Source organism: Bison bison, unplaced genomic scaffold (genome assembly GCF_000754665.1).
Source record: "Bison bison bison isolate TAMUID 2011002044 unplaced genomic scaffold, Bison_UMD1.0 scf7180017864491, whole genome shotgun sequence".
Taxonomy (NCBI): Eukaryota; Metazoa; Chordata; class Mammalia; order Artiodactyla; family Bovidae; genus Bison; species Bison bison.
In genome coordinates, this window is record NW_011495050.1 from 9046796 (window position 1) to 9072442 (window position 25647).

Sequence of the window (25647 nt, forward strand, 5' to 3'; positions counted from 1 at the left end):
CACAACTACATCCTCTAGAGCCTGTGCTCCACAAAGAAACACCCACAATGAGAAGCCTGTGCAATACAACTAGAGTGTAGCCCCCACTTACAGCAACTAGAGAAAAGTACACATAACAACAAACCCAGCACATCCAAAAATATATCAACAAAATAAATTTTTAAAAAAAGTAAAAATTACAAACACATGGAAGCTAAACAACATGCTACTAAAAATAAATGGAAAACTGATGAAATAAAAAAGGAAAACTAAAACTACCTAGAGACAAATGAAAATTAAAGAACTGCAATCTAAAACCTATGGGACACAGCAAAAGCAGTTTTAAGAGGGAAGTTTATAGCAATAAAGTATTACCTCAGTAAACAAACAAAAAACATGAATAACAAGCCTAATGTTACACCTAAAGCAAATAGAGAAAGAACAAAGAAAATGCAAAGTTAGTAGAAAGAAATCATAAAGATCAGAGGAGAAATTAATGAAGAGAAATGAAAACAATAGAAAAGATCTATGAAACCAAAAGCTGGTTCTTTGAAAAGATTAAAAAAAAAAAAAAAGTTGATAAAGCTTTTGCCAGACTCATCAAGAGAACAAGGGAGAGTGCTGAAATCAATAAGACTAGAAATGAAAAAGGATAAATTACAACATCTGTCACAAAAATATAGAGGATCATAAGAACTCTATGCCAGTAAAATGGATAATCTACAAAAAGTAGACACATTCTTAGTAGATACAATATCACAAGACTGAACCAGGAAGAAACAGAAAGTAACAGGCCAGTCACAAGTAATGAAATTGAAACTGCTTTAAAAACTCTTAACCAATAGAAGTCCAGGACCTGAAAGATTCAGAGGAAAATTCTATCAAACATTTAGAGAAGAGTTAATACTTACTATTCTGAAACTCTTCCAAATAATTGTAGAGGAAGGAATACTCCCAAACACATTCTGTGAGATCATCATCACCCTGATACCATAATCAGACCAAGATACCACAAAGAAAGAAATTTACAGACCAGTATCACTGATGAATATAGAAGCAAAAATCCTCAAACACTAGCAAACAAATTTCTAGTAACAAAACACTAGCAATATGAATCCATCAATAGATTAAAAGGGTCACAGACCATCAATAGATTAAAAAGATCATATACCATGCATAACCTCAGATATGCAGATGACACCACCCTTATGGCAGAAAGTGAAGAAGAACTAAAGAGCCTCTTGATGAAAGTGAAAGAGGAGAGTGAAAAGGTTGGCTTAAAACTCAACATTCAAAAAAGTAAGATCATGGCATCTGATCCCATCACTTTATAGCAAATACATGGGGAAACAATGGCAATAGTGAGAGACTTTATTTTCTTGGGCTCCAAAATCACTGCAGATGGTGACGGCAGCTATGAAATTAAAAGATACTTGTTCCTTGGAAGAAAAGCTATGACCAACCTAGACATCATATTAAAAAGCAGAGACATTGCTTTGCCAGCAAAAGTCTGTCTAGTCAAATCTATGGTTTTTCCAGTAGTCATGTATAGATGTGAGAGTGAGACAGTAACAAAAGCTGAGCACCAAAGAATTGATGCTTTTGAACTGTGGTCTTGGAGAAGACTCTTGAAAGTCCCTTGGATTGCAAGAAGATCAAACCAGTCAATCCTAAAGAAAATCAGTCCTGAATATTCATTGGAAGGATTGATGCCGAAGCTGAAGCTGAAGCTCCAATACTTTGGACACGTGATGCAAAGAACTGCCTCATTTGAAAAGACCCTGATGCTGGGAAAGATTGAAGGCGGGAGGAGAAGGGGATGACAGAGGATGAGATGGTTGGATCTCATCGCTGACTCAATGGACATGAGTTTGGGTAAACTCCAGGAGTTGGTGATGGACAGGGAAGCCTGGTATGCTTCAGTCTTTGGGATCGCAAAGAGTCAGACACCACTGAGAGACTGAACTGAACTGATATCATGATCAAGTGGAACTGTATTAAGAAATTTTTAGTATCTTCAAATCAGTGTGATACACTATATCAAAAAATTAAAGAATTAAAACCATATGATTATCTCAATAGATGCAGGAAAATCTTTTAACTAATTCGGCACCCATTTATGGTAAAAAGTCTTCAGAAAGTGTGCATAGAGGGAACATTCAGTTCAGTTCAGTCAGTCAGTCGTGTCCAACTCTTTGGGAATCAATATTACAAATCAGAATTACAAAAAAATGTCATCTCATGTCAATTCAAATGGCCATCTTCAAAAATTATCAAATAATAAAATGTTGGAGAGACTATGGAGAAAAGGGAACCCTCTTATACTGTCCGTGGGAATGTAAATTGGTATAGCCACTATAAAAAACAGTATGGAGGTTCCTTAAGAAACTTAAATTTAGCTACCATATAATCTAGGAATCCCACTCCTCAGAATATATCTGGAGAAAAACATGACTTGAATGGATATATGCACCCCAGTTTTCATCACAGCACTGTTTACAATAGACAAATATGAGAAAATCATAAATGTCCACAAACAGATGAATGGATAAAGATATGGTGTATATATAATGGAGTATTACTCAGCCATTAAAAACTATGAAATAATGCCATTTGCAGCAACATGGATGGACATGGTGGATATCATACTGAGAAGTCAAAAGAAAAAGACAAGTATCATATGATATTGCTTATATGTGAAATCTAAAAAAAAAAGTTAAACTTGTTTACAAGATGGAGTCACAGACTGAGAGTACAAATTAATGACTACAGGCCAGGGCAGACCTGTTGGGGGTTGGGGGGTGATACATTGGGAATTTGGGATGACATGTACACACTACTATATTTACATTAAATAACTAACAAAATATATGAGTGAACTCTGGGAGATAATGAAGGACGGAGGAGCATTGTGTGCTGCTGCAGTCCATGTGGGTCACAAAGAGTCAGATATGATTTAGCAGCTGAACAACAGCAACATCAAATAGCACAGGAGATGTTGCTCAATATTCTGTAATAATATAAATGGGAAAATAATTTCAAAAAGAATAGATACATGTAAATGTGTAACTGAATTGCTTTGTTGTACAAATGAAACTAACACAATATTTTCAATCAACTATGCCCCAATATAAAATAAATGTAAAAAAAATCTACTAGTGTCCCCATTAATGACAAGAAGAACATAAATACAAAATTCACTATTGTATTGTCAGACTTGCTCATGCTGCATTTGAACAGCTACTCAGATTTAGTATTATGTACCTTTTAATAGAGAAAATTGTAGCTTTATTAAGTATATATAACTTATTTTTTTAAGACTTGTTATGATGGAAATACTGTGTGACTTGGACAGAGTGGAAAAAGGGATTATGACTAATTATGTAATATGAGATACTCTTATAGTAATGAAATGAGAATAAGAAAGAAGAGGAAATAAAACAAAAAGATATCTGAGTAATGAGAAAATTTTTAGGTTAAACAAGATAAATAACCAAAGTGAGGCAGGAGATTTGGAGTAGGAGGAAGGAAAAGATCTATCAACTGATTGATAAACCAAATGTAGAAATACGAGAGAAGACTTAGCAGTGCCATAGACTAAATTAGCATTCTCCTTATAAAAGGCTCTTTGTAGAGATACTAACGACTTTTAAGTATATTCCTCCATAACCAACTTGTCAGGAAATTCTTTTGATTCCAATTTCAAAGGTATTCTAAATATATCCAGTACTCTCTATTTCAGTTAAAACTTTCCTAATTTTCAAATCACTATAGTGTCTCCCTCAAACCATCAATACAACCACAAATGATCCTTCTACTACCACTTTATCTATGATGCATTTACCACACAGCAGTCAAAATGATCTTTTAAAAACATAGATCAAATCACATCACTTCTCTGTTGGAAATCCTCTAACAACTTCCCTCTTGCACATAGAATAATAAATTATATTATAAAAGTAATTGTTTTAGAACCTGTTCTGTTTCTCTCTCATTGAGCTAACTTTGGATCATACTTCCCACCTTTCAATCTGATCCAGCCATCCAAACTAGCTTCTTTTTCTGTTTCTGAAACATTTTTTCCTACTTGAGACCCTTTCTGTCAAATCTCTGTAGGAGTAAGTGTCTCATAATAGATGTCAAATTAAATATAAACTTTCTAGTCATTTTCTGACACCTCCACACAGTTATTATATCATTCTATCATTTATATGTAATACTTGTTGTCTGATACTATTTTGTTTCTTCATTTGTTTACTATCTTTGTGCTGATCCTTGGCCTTATTACTCTCAAGTCTATTCCTAGATGTTTCCTTTATGTTGGAGAGTTAGGGAATGAAACTCACAGGCTCAGTTTCCTAGGCATATTGCTGATTTTTGCCATTCACAGATACTAGCAGGTAACTGAAAGATAAATCACAATCTGGAATCAACATTGCCAGGAGAAATATCAATAACCTCAGATAGTCAGAGGACACTACCCTAATGGCAGAAAGCAAAGAGGAACTAAAGAGCCACTTGATGATGCTGAAAGAGGAGAGTGAAAAAGCTGGTTTAAAACTCAACTTTCAGGAAACTAAGATCATGGTATCTGGTCCCATCACTTCATGGCAAATAGATGGGGAAACAATGGAAACAGTGTGAGATTTTATTTTGGGGGCTCCAAAATCACTGCAGATGGTGACTACAGCCATGAAATTAAAAGACACTTGCTCCTTGGAAGAAAAGCTATGAAAAACTGAGTGAGCATATTAAAAAGCAGAAACGTTACTTTTCTAACAAATGTCTGTCTAGTCAAGGCTGCAGTTTTTCCAGTAGTCATATATGGATGTGAGATTTGGAATATAAAGAAATTAAGTACCGAAAAATTGATCCTTTCAAACTGTGGTGTTGAGGAAGACTCTTGAGAGTCCCTTGGACTGTAAGGAGATCAAACCAGTCAATCCTAAAGGAAATCAACTCTGAATATTCATTGGAATGACTGATGCTGAAGTTGAAGCTCCAATACTTTGGCCACCTGATGTGAAGAGCTAATTCATTAGAACAAACCCTAATGCTGGGAAAGATTGAAGGCAGGAGGAGAAATGGATAACAGAGGGTGAGATGGTTAGATGGCATTACTGACTCAATGGACATGAATTTGAGCAAGCTCTGGTAGCTGGTGAAGAACAGGGAAGCCTGGAATGCTGTAGTTCATGAGGTTGCAAAGAATTGGACACAACTGAACAACTGAACAGCAAGAATGTAAAGGAAAACAGGTCATTTACTCTTTGAAGGTTATAGGGAGGTGTACCAGAAAAGCTGCCCAAAGGAGGTGACATCTTCAGTATGATATGAAAAAATAAGTTTTCCAGATAGACAAGAACAGTAAGCAAAAATATCAGAATGAAAGTAGAGCATATGCATATGCACAGAGTTCTTAAACCATATAGCATATTCATGGACAGTTTGTATTGCTGAATGTAAAGTACAAAGTGGGTTGGTTGATAAAGATTACAAAGGATATTGATGAACCTAGAACCTATTAGACAGAGTGAAGTGAGTCAGAAAGAGAAAGATATGTACTATGGTATTCTATAGTATTCTAACACATATATACAGAATCTAGAAAAATAGTACTGAAGAATTTATTTACAGGGCAAAAATGGAGAAACAGACATAGAGAATAGACTTATGAACATGGGGAGAGGGTGAGATGTATGGAAAGAGTAACATGGAAACTTACATTATCTTATGTAAAATAGATAGCCAATGGGAATTTGCTGTATGGCTCAGCAAACTCAAACAGGGGTTCTGTATCAACCTAGAGGGGTGGGATGGGGAGGGAGTTTCCAAAGGGAGGGGATATATGTATACCTATGGCTGATTCATGTTGAGGTTTGACAGAAAACAGCAAAATTCTGTAAAGCAGTTATCCTTCAATAAAAATAAATTAATTTAAAAAAAAAGATTACAAAGAAGATTTATAAGAGGTAATGGGGTACATTAGCAGTTGATGGGATAGCACCATGATTTACACCTTTCTCCACAAATGTTGAGTAACATTAAACCAGGAAAAAAAGAAAAAAAAGTAGAAAAAAAAAAAGGCAAAATGGTTTATCCTGAGTTAACTTCTAAACTCCTTTTATAAGCTATTACAATTAAGGAAATACCCAAAGACAATTTTACAGATAAAGTTGCATTTTTCTCAAGTAATGGGAAGTCTAGAAATACCTTCAGCATATATTTGTATTCTCAATAATGCCATTGATGACCAAACCTCTATGTTTCTAAGTCCTTTTTCTGTATCATTCTGAGTATGTTACTTTTAAGTATTGTGCTGATTGTCTTGTGATGGCAAGATGGCCGCTATTAGTCTTGCTCTAGGTACCAATCCTTCTTTTAAAGAAGGAAGAAGGAAAATTGGCAAAAATTTTTCTCTTTTTGAATTCTTGTATTTTTGTCGAGCATGAGAAGTCTTGTCCAGCAATTTAATTGGCCAAAAATTGTTGTCCTACACATCTTTGATGGAGAAGGAAACAGCAACCCACTCCAGTGTTCTTGCCTGGAGAATCCCATGGACAGAGGAGCCTGGTTGGCTATATACCGCAGGGTCGCAAGAGTCGGACAAAACCACCAATACCACCACAAAGCTTTGAAACAGCCAGTTGCTTAGCAAAATGAGATCAGCATACATAACTGGTTTAAATTAAGCATGAGACTTCCTGGGGGTGTCATGGAAATAAGAAAATCTACCTATATCCTAAATAAGGTATGGTTCTGTTTGAGGGGTTAGGAATAACTTGAAATGGAACAGATAAAATCTGCCAGATATACAGAGTATAGAAATGCTTTCTATAACTTAATCTCAATTTTGTTTTCTAATCTCACAGATCATCAATCCTTTATCCCTCATCTCACTCCCACCTCAACTTTCCACTTATACACACACACACACACATACACACACATACACACACACACACACACACACACACATATACACAGACTGTAGCCATAGTTGTTTCTTGTTCTCAAACTTTTGTGGTTCCCAAAATCTATCATGACTGTAACCCCTGGGAGTTTTCTATTGTGCATTCCTTACCTAGAAATAGCTTTCTTATTTATTGTTTGGCTATATCTGCTCAGTTTTCAGTATTAAGCTAAGGTTTCAACCCCCAAACAAGCCTTTATTATGTGCCTCTCTTTCTTCTTTCATAGCAGTCTCCCCTCTTATGATATGGTACCACATTTTATTTTGTTTTTCCTATTTGTCTCCCATATACGTCAGTGAACTCTGAGAGGAGAGTTTCATATCTTCTTTCAGTATTGTGTCCTCTGCATCTCTTTGTCGTAACCTAACATATCCCAAAAAGTGAAATAACCATAGTCAGCAAATTTTCTATTTTGTTGGCTCTGCATAGTATTTGAAAAAAAAAGAAAATCCTTTTAAAATATAAATGGATTTAAGCAAGCATATACTTACCTATTCATTATCAAGCTTTTGGCCTTGATTATCTATAAGACATTTGAGGTTGTCAGGCCTACATAAGCAATGAATGTATACTGAATAATTTAATTAATGAAAATTATTTGCAAGTGTAGATATTTCTGTCTTGGATTACTAAATAGATCAGATCAGATCAGATCAGTCGCTCAGTCGTGTCTGACTCTTTGTGACCCCATGAATCACAGCATGCCAGGCCTCCCTGTCCATCACCAACTCCCGGAGTTCACTAAGACTCACATCCATCGAGTCAGTGATGCCATCCAGCCATCTCATCCTCTGTCGTTCTCTTTTCCTCCTGCCCCCAATCCCTCCCAGCATCAGAGTCTTTTCCAATGAGTCAACTCATTGCATGAGGTGGCCAAAGTACTGGAGTTTCAGCTTTAGCATCACTTCTTCCAAAGAAATCCCGGGGCTGATCTCCTTCAGAATGGACTGGTTGGATCTCCTTGCAGTCCAAGGGACTCTCAAGAGTCTTCTCCAACACCACAGTTCAAAAGCATCAATTCTTCGGCGTTCAGCCTTCTTCACAGTCCAACTCTCACATCCATACATGACCACAGGAAAAACCATAGCCTTGACTAGACAAACAGTAGAATTTACTAAGATTGGAATTTTAGGAAGACAAATGGATCTCAGGAAAAGCAAGTTCAATTTGGAACACTTTGAATTTGTGATCTTGCTGTGAGACACTCAGACATAAAGGTCATTACAGAAAGAGATCAAAATTTGTTAACGCTCTCTAGTTACAAGGAAAGATCTTTGACTTAGTCATTGAAAGCCTTAATAAAGTTAAAAGACTGAAAAAAAGACAGAGGGTAATTGCAAAGAAGAGAGCATTTAAATGAGAAATTAGTATCAAAATGAGAAATTAATATCAAAGCTACTTTAGAAACCCAATGCTTTTGGAAATTAAATGTCCACTTTTAAATGATGGGTGTATCTAAGAAGCCATGAAAATAAAATTAGAAAATACATATGACAGAATAAAAATGGAAAGATAATTTATCAGACATTGTTACATGAAGCTAAAGCTGCTCAATGCAATTAAATAAATGTGGAATCTTGAATAATCTATGAAATCAAATAATGGGCACAAGCATAAGATTTTGTGAAATTTGAACAAAATCTGTACTTTAGCTAATACTGTATCACATGTTAATTTCTTGTTTTTTAAGCCTTTGTCTAGTGTAGTAAAAACTTTGTATGTATATATATATATATATATAGTGTGTATAATATATATATGCATATATATATATATATACTAGAAACTGAATTTTTGCCTAGTTAAGAAAGTATGACATTTTGATTCCACGTGTTTGAAAAAGTATGAATAGAATGCTAGATTTCTAACTTATATTCACTCAAAACTTTGACATAGTTCCATTTATTCTGGCATGTAGTATCCCTGCTAAAAGTCTAAAAAGCATATTATCTTAGTGATATTTGAGGTCATTTTAATGATAGTAATTTTCTACACGTTTAATAATTTTTTTTTGTCCTTTATAGAAATGGTTTGAAGATGTTTTAATTTTTAGGTCATCTTTCATGTTTGGATAGTTTCTACTAGTATAGTGATAATTTTGAAAAAATATGGACCTGCTTTAGTGATAAATTTCTGCCTCTGTCAGAAAGTTGTCTAGATCTTTAAATAAAACAAAAATCAATAACTGAAAAAAAAATTTAATTACAAATTCACTGTTTATGTTATTCTCTCAAGATCCTCTGCTTCTTATTTCTTAAATCTTCTTCTTTGACTCAGACACCATCATTTGTTCTTCCTTATCTCTTTAGTTGTTCATATTTTTCTATTTGTATGAAATTATATTAGCTATTTGAGTTACACGAAACATTTATATATTTTGAAAACTCTCATATCTTCTTTTTGTGAAAGCTTTGAGGTTTTAATGTTTTTGCAATAATAAGTATTATTTTTTAAAAAAATATGGTAGTATTTAGACATAGGCTAGGTCAACGATTGTTTTTCAAACTATGCTCTTATATATCACATGCTTTATGATTTGCTATTTTCAGACTGAAGATGTATTCAATCATTTATTTCAAAATGTTCTATCAGATTATATAACCTACTAAACTGTAATGTTTTATTCAATCTGGCAGAACAGATGTCTGTTCATTAGTGACAAAGAAATTGCAGTGAAAATTACAGAGCTTGTATTCTTTTACTGTTTCCCTTGACATAAATATTTTTAATAAAACACTTTCTTTAATTTCAACTCAAATGTTAAAGCAGTTCATAAAATAAAAATGTATTTGTTAAACCTACCCATTTTCTGGATGTTATTGCCCTTGGATTCTGCTAAAGAGACTGCTTATTTTATTAACTTCTGCTTTCTCTGCATTGTTTTTTACTTTTATATTTTTGTTTTAGAATATGTTAAAGTATAGCTATGATCCTAATGAAGGTGCTTGCAGATGCCCAAAGAAGAGTCTTTTTTTCAAAACTGGGGAAGAAATTAATGGCTTTCACAACTATTTCTGTGATTGAGAAATACAATTGAGTATCCGAAATGTGTTTGCCATTATATACTTTACAAATAATATTTCATATCATTACCATGACAGATAAGGAAGCTGAGGCTTAGAGAGATTGTTATTTTCTCAAAGCCATAAAGCTGGAAAAGGGAAAATTAGGATTTGAAAGATTTGCAGTTTAAATTGTTAATGTCAAATCTAAACTACCTCCCCCAGTGTATTAATTGGAGGAAAAAAAATGGAAAAGTTAATCTCTGGTGAGGGGTATGGTAAAAACTTCAGAGACAATCACTGCCAGTGTTTGGAATAGGTATAGCAACAAAGCACTTAAGTGTTTATTATAGCAAATTGTCTTTATAGTTTTCTATAGTCAAAAGAAACAAGCTAAAACACCTGTTACTTAAACAAGATGCAATATATTGTTTTTAGTAAGAACAGCCGGGTTAAACTAGAATATTATAATCACCTGTGACAAATACAGTGCCCTTGATAGAATCTTTAATTTAGTTTATTAATTTAGTTCATTAAGTTCTGGGGGCCAGACTTCTGTGAGCCAGATCTTGTACTAAGGTCTCTTTTGTAATGTTTTACCATCGTTAGTTTCTAACTGGTACATTGCAGATAGTGACTGCAGCCATGAAATTAAAACAAGCTTGCTCCTTGGAAGAAAAGTTATGACCAACCTCAGTTCAGTTCAGTTCAGTTAAGTCTCTAAATGTCCGACTCTTTGTGACCCCATGTATCACAGCATGCCAGGCCTCCCTGTCTATCACCAACTCCCAAAGATAACTCAAACTCATGTCCATCGAGTCGGTGATGCCATCCAGCCATCTCATCCTGTGTCGTCCTATTTTTCCTCCTGCCCCTAATCCCTCCCAGCATGAGAGTCTTTTCCAATGAGTCAACTCTTCGCATGAGGTGGCCAAAGTACTGGAGTTTCAGCTCTAGCATCATTCCTTCCAAAGAACACCTAGGGCTGATTTCCTTTAGGATGGACTGGTTGGATCTCCTTGCAGTCCAAGGGACTCTCAAGAGTTTTCTCCAACACCATAGTTCAAAAGCATCAGTTCTTCGGCGCTCAGCTTTCTTCACAGTCCAACTCTCACATCCATACATGACCACTGGAAAAGCCATAGCCTTGACTAGACGGACCTTTGTTGCCAAAGTAATGCCTCTACTTTTCAATAGCTATCTAGGTTGGTCATAACTTGCCTTCCAAGGAGTAAGCGTCTTTTAATTTCATGACTGAAATCACCATCTGCAGTGATTTTGGAGCCCCAAAAAGTAAAGTCTGACACTGTTTCCACTGTTTCCCCATCTATTTCCCATGAAGTGATGGGACCAGATGCCATGATCTTAGTTTTCTGAATGTTGAGCTTTAAGCCAACTTTTTCACTCTCCTCTTTCACTTTCATCAAGAGGATTTTTGGTTCCTCTCCACTTTCTGCCATAAGGGTGGTGTCATCTGCATATCTGAGGTTATTGATACTTCTCCCAGCAATCTTGATTCCAGCTTGTGCTTCTTCCAGCCCAGCGTTTCTCATGATGTACTCTAGGGTGACAATATACAGGCTTGACATACTCCTTTTCCTATTTGGAACCAGTCTGTTGTTCCATGTCCAGTTCTAACTGTTGCTTCCTGACCTGCATACAGATTTCTCAAGAGGCAGGTCAGGTGGTCTGGTATTCACATCTCTTGAAGAATTTCCCATGGTTTATTGTGATCCACACAAAGGCTTTGGCATAGTCAATAGAGCAGAAATAGATGTTTTTCTGGAACTCTTTTGCTTTTTCAGTGATCCAGCAGATGTTGGCAATTTGATCTCTGGTTCCTCTACCTTTTCTAAAACCAGCTTGAACATCTGGAAGTTCACGGTTCATGTATTGCTGAAGCCTGGCTTGCAGAATTTTGAGCATTACTTTACTAGCGTGTGAGATGAGTGCGATTGTGCGGTAGTTTGAGCATTCTTTGGCATTGCCTTTCTTTGGGATTGGAATGAAAACTGACCTTTTCCAGTCCTGTGGCCACTGCTGAGTTTTCCAAATTTGCTGGCATATTGAGTGCAGCACTTTCATAGCATCATCTCTCAGGATTTGAAATAGCTCAACTGGAAAACCATCACCTCCACTAGCTTTGTTCATAGTGATGCTTTCTAAGGCCCACTTAACTTCACATTCCAGGATGTCTGGCTCTAAGTGAGTGATCACACCATCGTGATTATCTGGGTCTTGAAGATCTTTTTTGTACAGTTCTTCTGTGTATTCTTGCCACCTCTTCTTAATATCTTCTGCTTCTGTTAGGTCCGTACCATTTCTGTCCTTTATTGAGCCCATCTTTGCATCAAATGTTCCCTTGATATCTCTAATTTTCCTGAAGAGATCTCTAATCTTTCCCATTCTGTTGTTTTCCTCTATTTATTTGCATTGATTGCTGAGGAAGGCTTTCTTATCTCTCCTTGCTATTCTTGGGAACTCTGCATTCAAATGGGTATATCTTTCCTTTTCTCCTTTGCTTTTATAAGCTTCTTTTCTTTTCATGGCTATTTGTAAGGCCTCCCAAGACAGCCATTTTGCTTTTTTGCATTTCTTTTTCATGGGGATGGTCTTGATCCCTGTCTCCTGTACAGTGTCACGAACCTCAGTCCATGGTTCATCAGGCACTCTATCTATCAGATCTAGTCCCTTAAAACTATTTCTCACTTCCACTGTATAATTATAGGGGATTTGATTCCAGTCATATCTGAATGGTCTAGTGGTTTTCCCTACTTTCTTCAATTTCAGTCAGAATTTGGCAATAAGGAGTTCATGATCTGAGCCACAGTCAACTCCCAGTCTTGTTTTTGCTGACTGTATAGAGCTTCTCCATCTTTGGCTGCAAAGAATATAATCAACCTGATTTTGGTGTTGACCATCTGGTCATGTCCATGTGTAGTGTATTCTTCTCTTGTGTTGTTGGAAAAGGGTGTTTGCTATGACCAGTGTGTTCTCTTAGCAAATATCTATTAGCCTTTGCCCTGCTTCATTCCGAATTCCAAGGCCAAATTTGCCTGTTACCCCAGGTGTTTCTTGACTTCCTACTTTTGCATTCCAGTCCCCTATAATGAAAAGGACACCTTTTTGGGTGTTCTAAAAGGTCATGTAGGTCTTCATAGAAGCATTCAACTTCAGCTTCTTCAGCGTTACTGGTTGGGGCATAGACTTGGATTACTGTGATATTGAATGGCTTGCCTTGGAAATGAACAGAGATCATTCTGTCGTTTTTGAGATTGCGTCAAAGTACTGCATTTAGGACTCTTTTTTTGACCATGATGGCTACTTCATTTCTTCTAAGGGATTCCTGCCCACTGTAGTAGAAATAATGGTCATATGAGTTAATATCACCCATTCCAGTCCATTTTACTTCGCTGATTCCTAGAATGTTGACGTTCACCCTTGCCATCTCCCGTTTGACCACTTCCAGTTTGCCTTGATTCATGGACCTAACATTCCAGGTTCCTATGTGGGCCTTAGAAAGCATCTCTATGAACAATGCTAGTGGAGGTGATGGAATTCCAATTGAGCTATTTCAAATCCTGAAAGATGATGCTGTGAAAGTGCTGCACTCAATATGCCAGCAAATTTGGAAAACTCAGCAGTGGCCACAGGACTGGAAAAGGTCAGTTTTCATTCCAATCCCAAAGAAAGGCAATGCCAAAGAATGCTCAAACTACCGCACGATTGCATTCATCTCACATGCTAGTAAATAATGCTCAAAATTCTCCAAGCCAGGCTTCAGCAATACGTGAACCGTGAACTTCCAGATGTTCAAGATGGTTTTAGAAAAGGCAGAGGAACCAGAGATCAAATTGCCAACATCTGCTGGATCAATGAAAAAGCAATAGAGTTCCAGAAAAACATCTATTTCTGGTTTATTGACTATGCCAAAGCCTTTGACTCTATGGATCACAATAAACTGTGGGAAATTCTTCAAGAGATGGGAATACCAGACCACCTGACCTGCCTCTTGAGAAATCTGTATGCAGGTCAGGAAGCAACAGTTAGAACTGGACATGGAACAACAGACTGGTTCCAAATAGGAAAAGGAGTATGTCAAGGCTGTATATTGTCACCCTGCTTATTTAACTTCTATGCAGTGTGCATCACGAGAAACGCTGGACTGGAAGAAGCACAAGGTGGAATCAAGATTGCCAAGAGAAATATCAATAACCTCAGATATGCAGATGACACCACCCTTATGGCAGAAAGTGAAGAGGAACTCAAAAGCCTCTTGATGAAAGTAAAAGAGGAAAGTGAAAAAGTTGGCTTAAAGCTCAACATTCAGAAAACGAAGATCATGGCATCTGGCCCCATCCCTTCATGGGAAATAGATGGGGAAACAGTGGAAACAGTATCAGACTTTATTTTTCTTGGCTCCAAAATCACTGAAGATGGTGAATGCAGCCATGAAATTAAAAGACGCTTACTCCTTGGAAGGCAAGTTATGACCAACCTAGATAGCATATTCAAAAGCAGAGATAATACTTTGCCAACAAAGGTCCGTCTAGTCAAGGCTATGGTTTTTCCCGTGGTCATGTATTGATGTGAGAGTTGGACTGTGAAGAAGCTGAGCACCGAAGAATTGATGCTTTTGAACTGTGGTGTTGGAGAAGACTCTTGAGAGTCCCTTGGACTGCAAGGAGATCCAACCAGTCCATTCTGAAGGAGATCAGCCCTGGGATTTCTGTGGAAGGAATGATGCTAGAGCTGAAACTCTAGTACTTTGGCCACCTCATGCAAAGAGTTGACTCATTGGAAAAGAGTCCGATGCTGGGAGGGATTGGGGGCAGGAGGAGAAGGGGATGACAGAGGATGAGATGGCTGGATGGCATCACTGACTCGATGGAAGTGAGTCTGGCTGAACTCTGGGAGTTGGTGATGGACAAGGAGGCCTGGCGATCTGCAGTTCATGGGGTCGCAAAGAGTCGAACATGACCGAACACTGAACTGAACTGAACTGATGCAGTGTTGTTCCTTACAGCATTGGACCTTGCTTCTATCACCAGTCACATCCACAACTGGGAATTGTTTTTGCTTTGGCTCCATCCCTTCATTCTTTCTGGAGTTATTTCTCCACTGATCTCCAGTAGCTATTGGGCACCTACTGACCTGGGGAGTTCCTCTTTCAGTATCCTATCATTTTGCCTTTTCATACTGTTCATGGGGTTCTCAAGGCAAGAATACTGAAGTGGTTTGCCATTCTCTTGTCCAGTGGACCACATTCTCTCATACCTCTCCACCATGACCCGCCTGTCTTGGTTGGCCCCACATGACATGGCTTAGTTTCATTAAGTTAGACAAGGCTATGGTCCTAGTGTGATTAGATTGACTAGTTTTCTGTGATTATGGTTTCAGTTTGTCTACCCTCTGATGCCTTCTTGCAACACCTACTGTCTTACTTGGGTTTCTCTTACCTTGGACATGGGGTATCTCTTCATGGCTGCTCCAGCAAAGCGCAGCCGCTGCTTCTTACCTTGGACGAGGGTATCTCCTCACTGCCATCCCTCCTGACCTTGAACGAGGAGTGGCTCCTCTAGGCCCTCCTGCGCCTGCGCAGCCACCGCTCCCAGACCAACCTAAACAACATATTAAAAAGCAGGGACATTATTTTGCCAACAAAGTCCATCTAGTCAAAGCTATGGTTTTTCCAGTAGTGATGTATGGATGTGAAAGTTGAACTATAAAGAAAGCTGAGCGCTGAAAAATTGATGCTTTTGGACTGTGGGTTGGAGAAGACTCTTGAGAGTCCCTTGGCCTGCAAGGAGATCCAACTGGTCCATCCTAAAGGAAATCAGTCCTGAATATTCATTGGAAGGACTGATGCTAAAGCTGAAACTCCAATACTTTGGCCACCTGATGCAAAGAACTGACTCATTTGAGCATACCCTGATGCTGGGATAAGATTGAAGGTGGGAAGAGAAGGTGACGACAGTTGGATGGCATCACCGACTCAGTGGACATGAGTTTGTGTAAACTCTGGCAGTTGGTGATGGACAGGGAGGCCTGGCATGCTGCAGTTCATGGGGTCACAAAGAGTCAAACATGACAGACCGACTGAACTGAACTTAATTGAACCTCCCTAGTATAGATCACACCATATCATCTCCCTGAGAAACATGATTACTTCAACATGCTGTAATCAAATTCCTACTTCTGCCTTTTTCTTCTTAACATTTATTCTTCAACCAGAGATAATTTGGTCACTTTAAAACATTAAATGTCATAATGCCATTCCTTTGGTTCATAGTCTTATAACTACTCCTCCATTCTCCCAGAGTAAAAGTTACAACTCTTACTATGATGTACTGATTTATAAATGATCTGCCCTCAGTCTCTTTTTTTTCTTCCTTAACTTCATTTCATACCCGTATCCTCTTAATTTGTGTACTGTAATCACATTACATTCTTTTTTGATCACATTACATTCTTTTTTGTCCCTGGAATACAATAAATGTGTCATATATAAGAGTTGAGTACATAACTGCCATTTCCTTCTCCAGAATTATAAGCAATTTAAGTAGCCATGACCGAGAATTTTAACCAATGCATGCGAGCTAGGTTGCTTCAGTTGTGTCTGACTCTTTGCGACCCTATGGTCTGTAGCCTACCAGGCTCCTCTGTCCATGGGGTTCTCCAGGCAAGAATACTAGAGTGGGTTGCATGCTCTCCTCCAGGGGATCCTCCCAACCCAGGAATCTAACCCACATTTCTTATGTCTCCTTCATTGGCAGGCAAGTTCTTTACCACTAGCACCATCTGGGAAGCCCTACCCAAGGATAGTTTTCTCCAATTATAGGGATACAATATCTCTGGACTTGGACATTTTTGATAAATCTGCATGTGTATTAAAGATAAATGTTTTACTTTATATGAACTATATATATACATACACATATATGTATATATAATATATACCATATACATATATACACATATATTTTATTATATATTTATTATTACAAATATATATTTACAAATATCACAAATATATTTACATACATACATATATACACATACATATACATATATATACACACATACAGTGTATATATTTATGTGTGTATATATTTATGTGTGTGTATATATGTATATACATGCATATATGTATACGTGTGTATAGCCAGTAGACCAGGTTTAGCCTGCAGGATGGACACCGTTGCCAACCCTTGACCTAAACTACTTGAATTATGATTCTACTGGCCTACCTTTTTCTGATTAATCTTCCTTTTAAACTGCCCTACACACTGTTCCAGAGATCTCTTTTAGCAACGCAAATGTGATCACGAAATCCCCCTGCATGATAAGCTCAGGAAGTTGAACAGGAGCTGTTCAGGCACTGCCTGGGAGAGAGGGTACAGATAATGTTTTCCAGGCACAGAGGGTGCAGACAGAAAACAGCATGGCATGTGCAAAAACTGTCAGCTGCTACAGGTGCTGATGACATGTGGCATTGTGTTAGAGATGAGGTGGAGAAGCTGCCAGTGACTTATTGTTGGAAGGAATTTAACCCATTTTAAGAAAATAGAATTTGTTGTTTTTTCCCACTGGTAAGTTGCTGTTTAAGGATTTTAGGGGGAAAATACATGGTCAGTTTATTTAAAAAAAAAAAATATATATATATATACACACACATCCATGGATGGGCAAATACCTGTCCAAGTAAATACCTATGTAAATATCTGCTAAAGAAGTACTGTCATGTGGTATGAACACAAGCATTGTAATTCAAGGTTAGAAGTCTACTCTTTGCTTCACATTTACCACTACTTAAGATGGGAAATTTAGTCAGTTTAGCTTTGGCTTCTACAACTAATAAAAAGATAATTAAACTTGATGAGAGCTTTCTACAGTTCCTACCAATATCAGCATGTTGTTGATTTACAGTATATTCATATTTATGATTTTTATTATATATTTGTACAAGTCATATTTTCACATTTTGGTTCCCCCAAAGAATATTTTTTGTCACTGTGGGACATTTTTCACCTACTCAATATTGCCAGTAGAACTGGAACCTAATTGTTATGTTATATGCTTCTAATACTGTTTTTTTAATCCTTTGCTCTATTTTAGCCTTGGATCAACTGTGCAGTTCTCTTGTGATGAAGATTATGTCCTACAGGGTGCTAAGAGCATCACCTGCCAACGGATAGCTGAAGTTTTTGCTGCTTGGAGTGATCACAGGCCTGTATGTAAAGGTAAGGAAGAGTCTTTAAAATAAAAATACTTTCCTAACATATTTTAATAGTGTGAATTCATTCCATTGAATATAAATTTCAATTGAAACTGAATTGTAATGCAGGAAACATTTAGTTCATATATTTGACAATATTATTAAAAATATGTAATAGGCAAACCACTGTGTCAAATCCCAAGCAGTTTGCAGTCTAATAATCATATGGTAGCAAATTGGAACATTAAAATATGTAATACAAGCAATGATAACTCTTTTTGCCTTTTTAAAAATTATTACCCTGTAGAGGCATTAATGTAGATATGGAATTTTAAACAATAATTGCACCTTAATTTGTATGCTTTGCCATTTTAATTGCTTAAGTGTACAGTAGTCGTGATGTCAGTGGCAGTGCAGGTGGAACACTTGTTCTATGATTAGTTAATTTAAACTAAGACAAATCAATGAGTTCTCTGGCTTTTCATATTACCAGTAACTGCAGATAAGAATTATTTTCATATAAATTAAATGAAGCCCTTTTATTCTAAACTTTATTTAGCTACATTTGAAAATGAACACCTGATTCTAGCTTACTGGTGCTCTTGTTGCTTGTTTGTTGCTGTTGTAATTTTTAATAAATGGCATCTCTGCATATTTCAGTGTCTTAGTACTCAAAGTTCCATTAGCACTTCCTCTCCCTGAGGGAACATTTTCACTCAGTTGCCCCACCCTCTAGAGTCCTCTCAGACAGATTCTGATGACTAGAGAAAAGATAGATTTGAGAGCTGTTGTAAGAGGAAAAAGAAAGTATTTGACAAGTAGCTGGATATGGAAGGAGAAAGCGATAAGAAGTTAAAGATGATGAGACTATGAGACTAAAGTCTGTGATAGTAAAAAAAAAAGTCACGCTCTTAGTAAGTATAAAAAAACTGAATAGTGAAATTATATAGGCAATTTCATCATAGGCTTAATTTTTTAGGCACTTACTATGCATCAGGCACTGTGCTAACCACTGCATATACTCTGACTCATTTAAATCCTCTAAACAAACCAATGGAGTAGCATTATTATCTCCATTTTAGAAATGAGTGTTGTGAGACACAGAGATATCCAGTCACTCTCCCAAGCTCAAATGTTTGAAAAATGACAGAGTCTTTAAGAATGATAACATAGTTTGTGGAGAGAAGTCCAATTTCAGATCACTAAAGAGGGAATAGAAAATAGTAAAATGGAAGCAAATAGTTATATTCTATTCCCTTGGCAATGATAACCCAAAGTAAGAAGAAGAGAGAGCCTAGATTTTTCTTGGGTTCAAGTAATAATAATGTGAAACAGAGATAATGAGAAAATAAGATAAAATATGATCCTAAGGGAAGTTACATGATCCTAAACAAAAGCTTATTTGTACAAGTTGGTAAAAAACATTAAAAAAATTATTGAAATATGGTTGATTTACAATGCTGTGTTAGTTTAAGGTGTACAATAAATTGTACAGTTATACATATAAATATTTATTATTTTTTACATTGTCTTTCATTATACAATGTTACAAGATATTGAGTATAATCCCTGTTCTATACAGTAGGTCATTGTTGGTTATCTATTTTATATACAGTAGTATATATATTTTAATCCCAACTCCTAATTTATCTTTCTCCCCAGACCCATTTTGATAACTATATTTGTTTGCTTTCTGTCTGTGAGTCTACTGCTGTTTTCTAAATAAGTTAATCTGTATCTGTCTTTTAGATTCCACATTTAAATGTGGAATACAGTGTTTGTCTTTGTCTGATTTTCTTAACTTAGTAAGATAATCTCTTAGTTCATCTATGTTGCTGCAAATGACATTATTTCATTCTTTTTTATGGCTGAGCAATATTCCACTGTATGTATGTATTACATTTCTTTATCCTTTCATCTGTCAGTAGACACTTAGGTTGCTTCCATGTCCTGACTATTGTAAATAGTCCTGTTATGAACTTTGGGATGCATGTTAAAATTCTTTTTTCTCCAGATAGATGCCCAGAACTAGGATTTTAGGATCATATGACAACTCTATTTTTATACCTTTGAAGGCAGCGTCCTACTGTTCTCCATAGTGGCTATGGCAATTTACATTGTCACCAACAGTGTAGTGGGGGTTCTTTCCTCCACATTCTCTCCAGCATTTATTATTTATAGACTTTTAGATTTTGGCTGTTCTGACTGGTATGAGGTAATACATTACTGAAGTTTTGACTTGAATTTCTCTAATAATTAGTGATGTTGGGCATTTTTCATGTGCCTGCTGGTCATCTGTATGTCTTCTTTGGTGAAATGTCTTTTTAGATCTTCTGCCCATGTTTTGGTTGGGTTGTTTGTCTTTTTGATATTGAGCTATATGAACTATTTGCATATTTTAGATATTAATCTGTTGCTGGTTGCATTGTTTGCAGATGTTTTCTCCCATGTATAGGTTGTCTTTTTGTTTTGTTTATGTTTTCCTTTGTTGTACAAAAGCTTTTAAGTTTTAAGAAAAAAATTAAGAATGGTTTACATGTTAAATATGACAGCAGCTAAAGAAATATAAAAAAATGTAAAGTTTACATGAAAGCCACTGTCTATGAAATATAACAATGACACCACAAAATCAAACTTATTCTTGGCTTTGAGATATGAAATATCTTGCTTTGCTTTTTATAAAGTGGACACTGAGTAAATAAATATTGTGGTAATTACTCTCACCAATGTCCCAACAATGAAAGAACAGTAAGTTGTTTAAAGTTGATTTCTTATGATATTCTCCACTCAAGATATACTTATAAGGGACAAAAGTGAAAATTGAGGTTTCAAGGTAGTGGTGTCCACACACCAGTTTTACATAAATTAGATGTGTGCATTTCTTTTATGGAAAGAAAGAATGGGAAAGTAGAGGACAGATTAAAGAAAAAGATTAATGCAGGAACAAAGTCTCACATAGAAACAGAAATTGTAGCCAGATCATGGGATTTAAGGTTTACCTAGAGTGAGACTGATACTATAAACCATCTTTTTCATTCAAGACTCTCACTTCAATAAGAATAATGATTCATATTTATTATGATGGTAAATTGCTCAAAGGCAAAACTAGTATTATATTATTTTGTTACCTTTTACAAACCCTGTAGTAGAAAGAACAGTTCTGTATTGACTTAAATCTCAAGAAATGTCCCTTGAATATTAATACATGCATATTTTCTTTGGTTCTAAGATACATTATTGATATATTTATATGTATGTAAATATACATGCACAAACATCTGTGTGTGTGTGTGTGTGTGTGTGTGTATATATATATATATAGAGAGAGAGAGAGAGAGAGAGAGAGACATATATATTTTCACTCAGTAGTCATCAGTCATTGTTGGAAGGTATATTTGTATGTTCAAAATTCATTTATTATTATTATTTCATCTTAATATTACATTTCCTACAGATATTAATCATTTATACACAACTTTACTCATTGCATGCAGGGCACATGTGTGTATGGTTTATTGGGAAAAAAATTTGCTGGTAGAAGTCACTGGCTGTAGTGTTGAAACGGTAATGGAGAAAACATGCTGAAATAGTAATTAAAGTTTTAAAATGACTATTCACTGTGAGTCTGAATGAAGAACAGTTTTCAAGTCTCATGGGTGCTTGGACAGAATAAATATGCTTTTTTCCAGATAGCAGCATAAATAACAGTATCAGTGCACTGCACCTTTGAGAAGTCATTAATATAGCTGCTGTCTATGTATTGCATGGTTGAGCAATTAAGAAATTGTGCTTTTAAAGCGATTTAAATTCACACAAACTGCAAATTATGAATCAAAAGAAAAAGGACAATTCAGAAATTAATATTAATATATTTTACACAACCTCAGAAAATAATTTTTATTCCCTAAATGGAATATGTATATGAGATATTTGACAATATACTGTTATGGAAATAATTTTCCTTTGTTGGAAATGCAATAGATACCCAAAAGCAAGAACTTATGCAAATAAGATTTACGTGGTGAATGGAACATATATAGAAAATTTATTTTAGACTTTCATGTTGTTCAAAGAAACATCATTTGAGAATTGGCAATGTTACCTAGGAAATATTTAAGAGTGTTAATCTTGATAGATTGGGAAAAACTTTTTTGACTAATTTTCAGTCAATATTTATTTGGCTTGCCCCAAATAATGATTTTTTTTTTTTTTTCTGTTAAGTCACAATGGTGTGGTCTATTCTTGAGAGTAATGGAAGAGGTGATTAAGACAAGATTAGAAAAGAAAGCCAAAAGTGGGGGAGGGAAAATATTTTTAAAAGTAGAGTAAAAACTGAGGAGTCAGCTTTTAATTTCTTTATTCAATCAATCATCCAGTTATTTGTTTATTCACTTATTAACATACTGATTATTTTGGATTCCACAAACATTAATGAATGTAGGTATGTAGGTATATAGAATGTAGGTATGTCATATTAAACAGTACATGAGATACAAGGTATGTAAATTTTTTATTATTTTGTATTGATTTGCAAGGTATAAACACAAAACTAATACATAGTAGACTGTTTTGTGCACAAGAGAGGTAAAATCCTCTGCAAAATTCAGATGAAAGGAGATTATTTCCATGTTTGGAGATAGTCAGGCATTGAAAACAAAGAAATACCGTAAGGGCAGAACGTGTGATTATTTTCTATTTCAACATATAGTCTCACCTCTTGACCTCTAAGAAGAAGAGAGGGGCTGAAGATTAAACCAGTCATGTATAGCCAGTGATTTAATTAATCATGTATATGTAATGAAGCCTCCATAAAACCACAAAAGCACAGGGTTCAGAGAACTTCTAAGTTGGTGAACACTTGGAGATTTGAGGAGAGTAATATACCTGGAGATGATGTGAATGTTTCAAACACCATTCCCAAGCCTTGCCTTGTGCATTTATTTTGTGTAGCCATTCCTGAGTTACTTCTTTTCATAATCAATTAGTAATCTAGTAAGTAAAATATTTCTCTGAGTTCTGTGAGCTGCTGTAGCAAATTAATCAAACCCCAAAATAGGATAATCTTGGAAATCTCTGACTTATAGTCAGTCAATTAGAAGTATAGGTAACAGACATGGTCTGGTGATTGGTATCTGAAGTCCAAGAAGAAGGTTGTGGGAATCTCCAGTTTGTAGCTTATTGGTAGTAGCGTAGGCAACAATGTGGCTTGAGAATGGCATCTGAAGTGGAGGGTTGCTGGGGAGTTGGGGACAGTCTTCTAGACTGAATATTAAACTGTGGAATCTGATACTATCTCCAAGATAGTGTCAGAATTATGTTGACTTGTAATACACCTGGCTGGTGTCTCCATGCCTTGTGTTGTGGGGGAAGCTCCACCCCCAAGATGCACTGGAATTGGGTTTGTGAATCTAGTTTATCTAGTCACTCCTTATCTGAGGTATTGGCTCAGATGGTAAAGCATCTGCCTACAATGCTGGAGACCCGGGTTTGATCCCTGGATCCGGAAGACCCTCTGGAGAAAGAAATGGCAACCCACTCCAGTACTCTTGCCTGGAGAATCCCATGGGTGGAGGAGCCTGGTGGGCTACAGTCCATGGGGTTGCAAAGAGTCGGACACAACTGAGTGACTTCTTTTTCACTTTCACTTTATCTGAAGTATCTCTGAAAGAACCATTAAACCTCTACTACCACTGTCACTGTTCCATAATTCCATTACTACATCTGTCTCATGCTTTTTAATTTTGACTACAATTTATCATACATATTGCTGGTATTCTAATCCCTTCCAAAACTTACTTTTGTTATACATGAATAATGTTCAAAGGCCACATGCTATTTCTTAACTTCATACTGCAAACCAGTGAAATGAAATAATCAAGAATATGAATTCAGGTATCACACTATGCCGGTTTAAATCCCTGACCTTCTACTTAAGTAATCTGCCTTCTTTATAATTACCAGATTTATTTTCTGTAAAAGGAGCATTATAGTAAATCAGTGTCTACTTCATAGGGAATTGAGAATTTGTATGAGTATAAAATGAGGTAAACTATATGAAAGCATTTAGTGCATGAGCTGAATGAAACACAAGCCTCAAATGATAGAGGTACTGATAGTTGTCCCCTTCATGGATCACAGCCTTGTCATGGCAAAATGGCCTGCATAACTCAGTGAAGCCATGAGTGAAGCCATGCAAGGCCGTCCATGATGGACAGATCATAGTGAAGAGTTCTGACAGAATTTGGTCCAGTGGAGGATGAAATGGCTATGCACTTCAGTACTCTTGTCTGGGGAACCCCATGAACAAGATGAAAAGGCAAAAGATATAAACTGGAAGATGAGCCCCCTGTCCCAGATCAGAAGATGTTCACTATGCTACTGATGAAGGAAGGAGGGCAGTTACAAATATAAAAATGAAGTGGCTGGGCCAAAGCAGAAATGACACTCAGTTTTGGATGTGTCTGATGCCATTAAGAACAATATTGTATAGAAACTTAGAATGTTAGATCCATGAGTCAAGATGAATTGGACATGGTCAAGCAGATAACAGGATTAAATATCAACATCTTAGGAATCAGTAAACTAAAATGGACAGGAATGGTGAATTTAACTCAGATGATCCTTTACGTGGAAGTGAGTAATAGATTTAAGGGACTAGATCTGATAGACAGAGTGCCTGATGAACCATGAACAGAGGTTCATGACATTGTATAGGAGACAGGGATCAAGACCATCCCCATGGAAAAGAAATGCAAAAAAGCAAAAAGGCAGTCTGAGGAGGCCTTACAAATAGCTGTGAAAAGAAGAGAAGAGAAAAACAAAGGAGAAAAGGATAGATATAAGCATCTGAATGCAGAGTTCCAAAGAATAGCAAGAAGAGCTAAGAAAGCTTTCCTCAGTGATCAATGCAAAGAAATAGAGGAAAACAACAGAATGGGAAAGACTAGAGATCTCTTCAAGAAAATTAGAGATACCAAGGGAACATTTCATGCAAAGATGGGCTCGATAAAGGACAGAAATGGTATGGTTCTAGCAGAAGCAGAAGATATTAAGAAGAGGTGGCGAGAATACACAGAAGAACTGTACAAAAAAGAGCTTCACAACCCAGATAATCACGATGGTATGATCACTCACTTAGAGCCAGACATCCTGGAATGTGAAATCAAGTGGGCCTTAGGAAGCAAAACTACGAACAAAGCTAGTGGAGGTGATGGAATTCCAGGTGAGCTATTTCAAATCCTGGAAGATGATGCTGTGAAAGTGCTGCACTCTATATGCCAGCAAATTTGGAAAACTCAGGAGTGGCCACAGGACTGGAAAAGGTCAGTTTTCATTCCAATCCCAAAGAAAGGCAATGCCAAAGAATGCTCAAACTACCGCACAATCGCACTCATCTCACACGCTAGTAAAGTAATGCTCAAAATTCTCCAAGCCAGGCTTCAGCAATACATGAACCATGAACTTCCAGATGTTC

The 25647-nt window shown here is 36.4% G+C and overlaps 1 protein-coding gene across 1 annotated transcript in view; it reads left to right on the plus strand.

The window, feature by feature from the left end:
- Positions 1–25647, plus strand: part of CSMD3 (CUB and Sushi multiple domains 3) — a 1491512-nt gene that overhangs the window by 649500 nt on the left and 816365 nt on the right. Inside the window, exon 10 of the mRNA XM_010863441.1 lies at positions 18074–18198. Within this exon, the coding sequence (XP_010861743.1) occupies positions 18074–18198 (125 nt within the window). The remainder of the gene's footprint in view (positions 1–18073; positions 18199–25647) is intronic.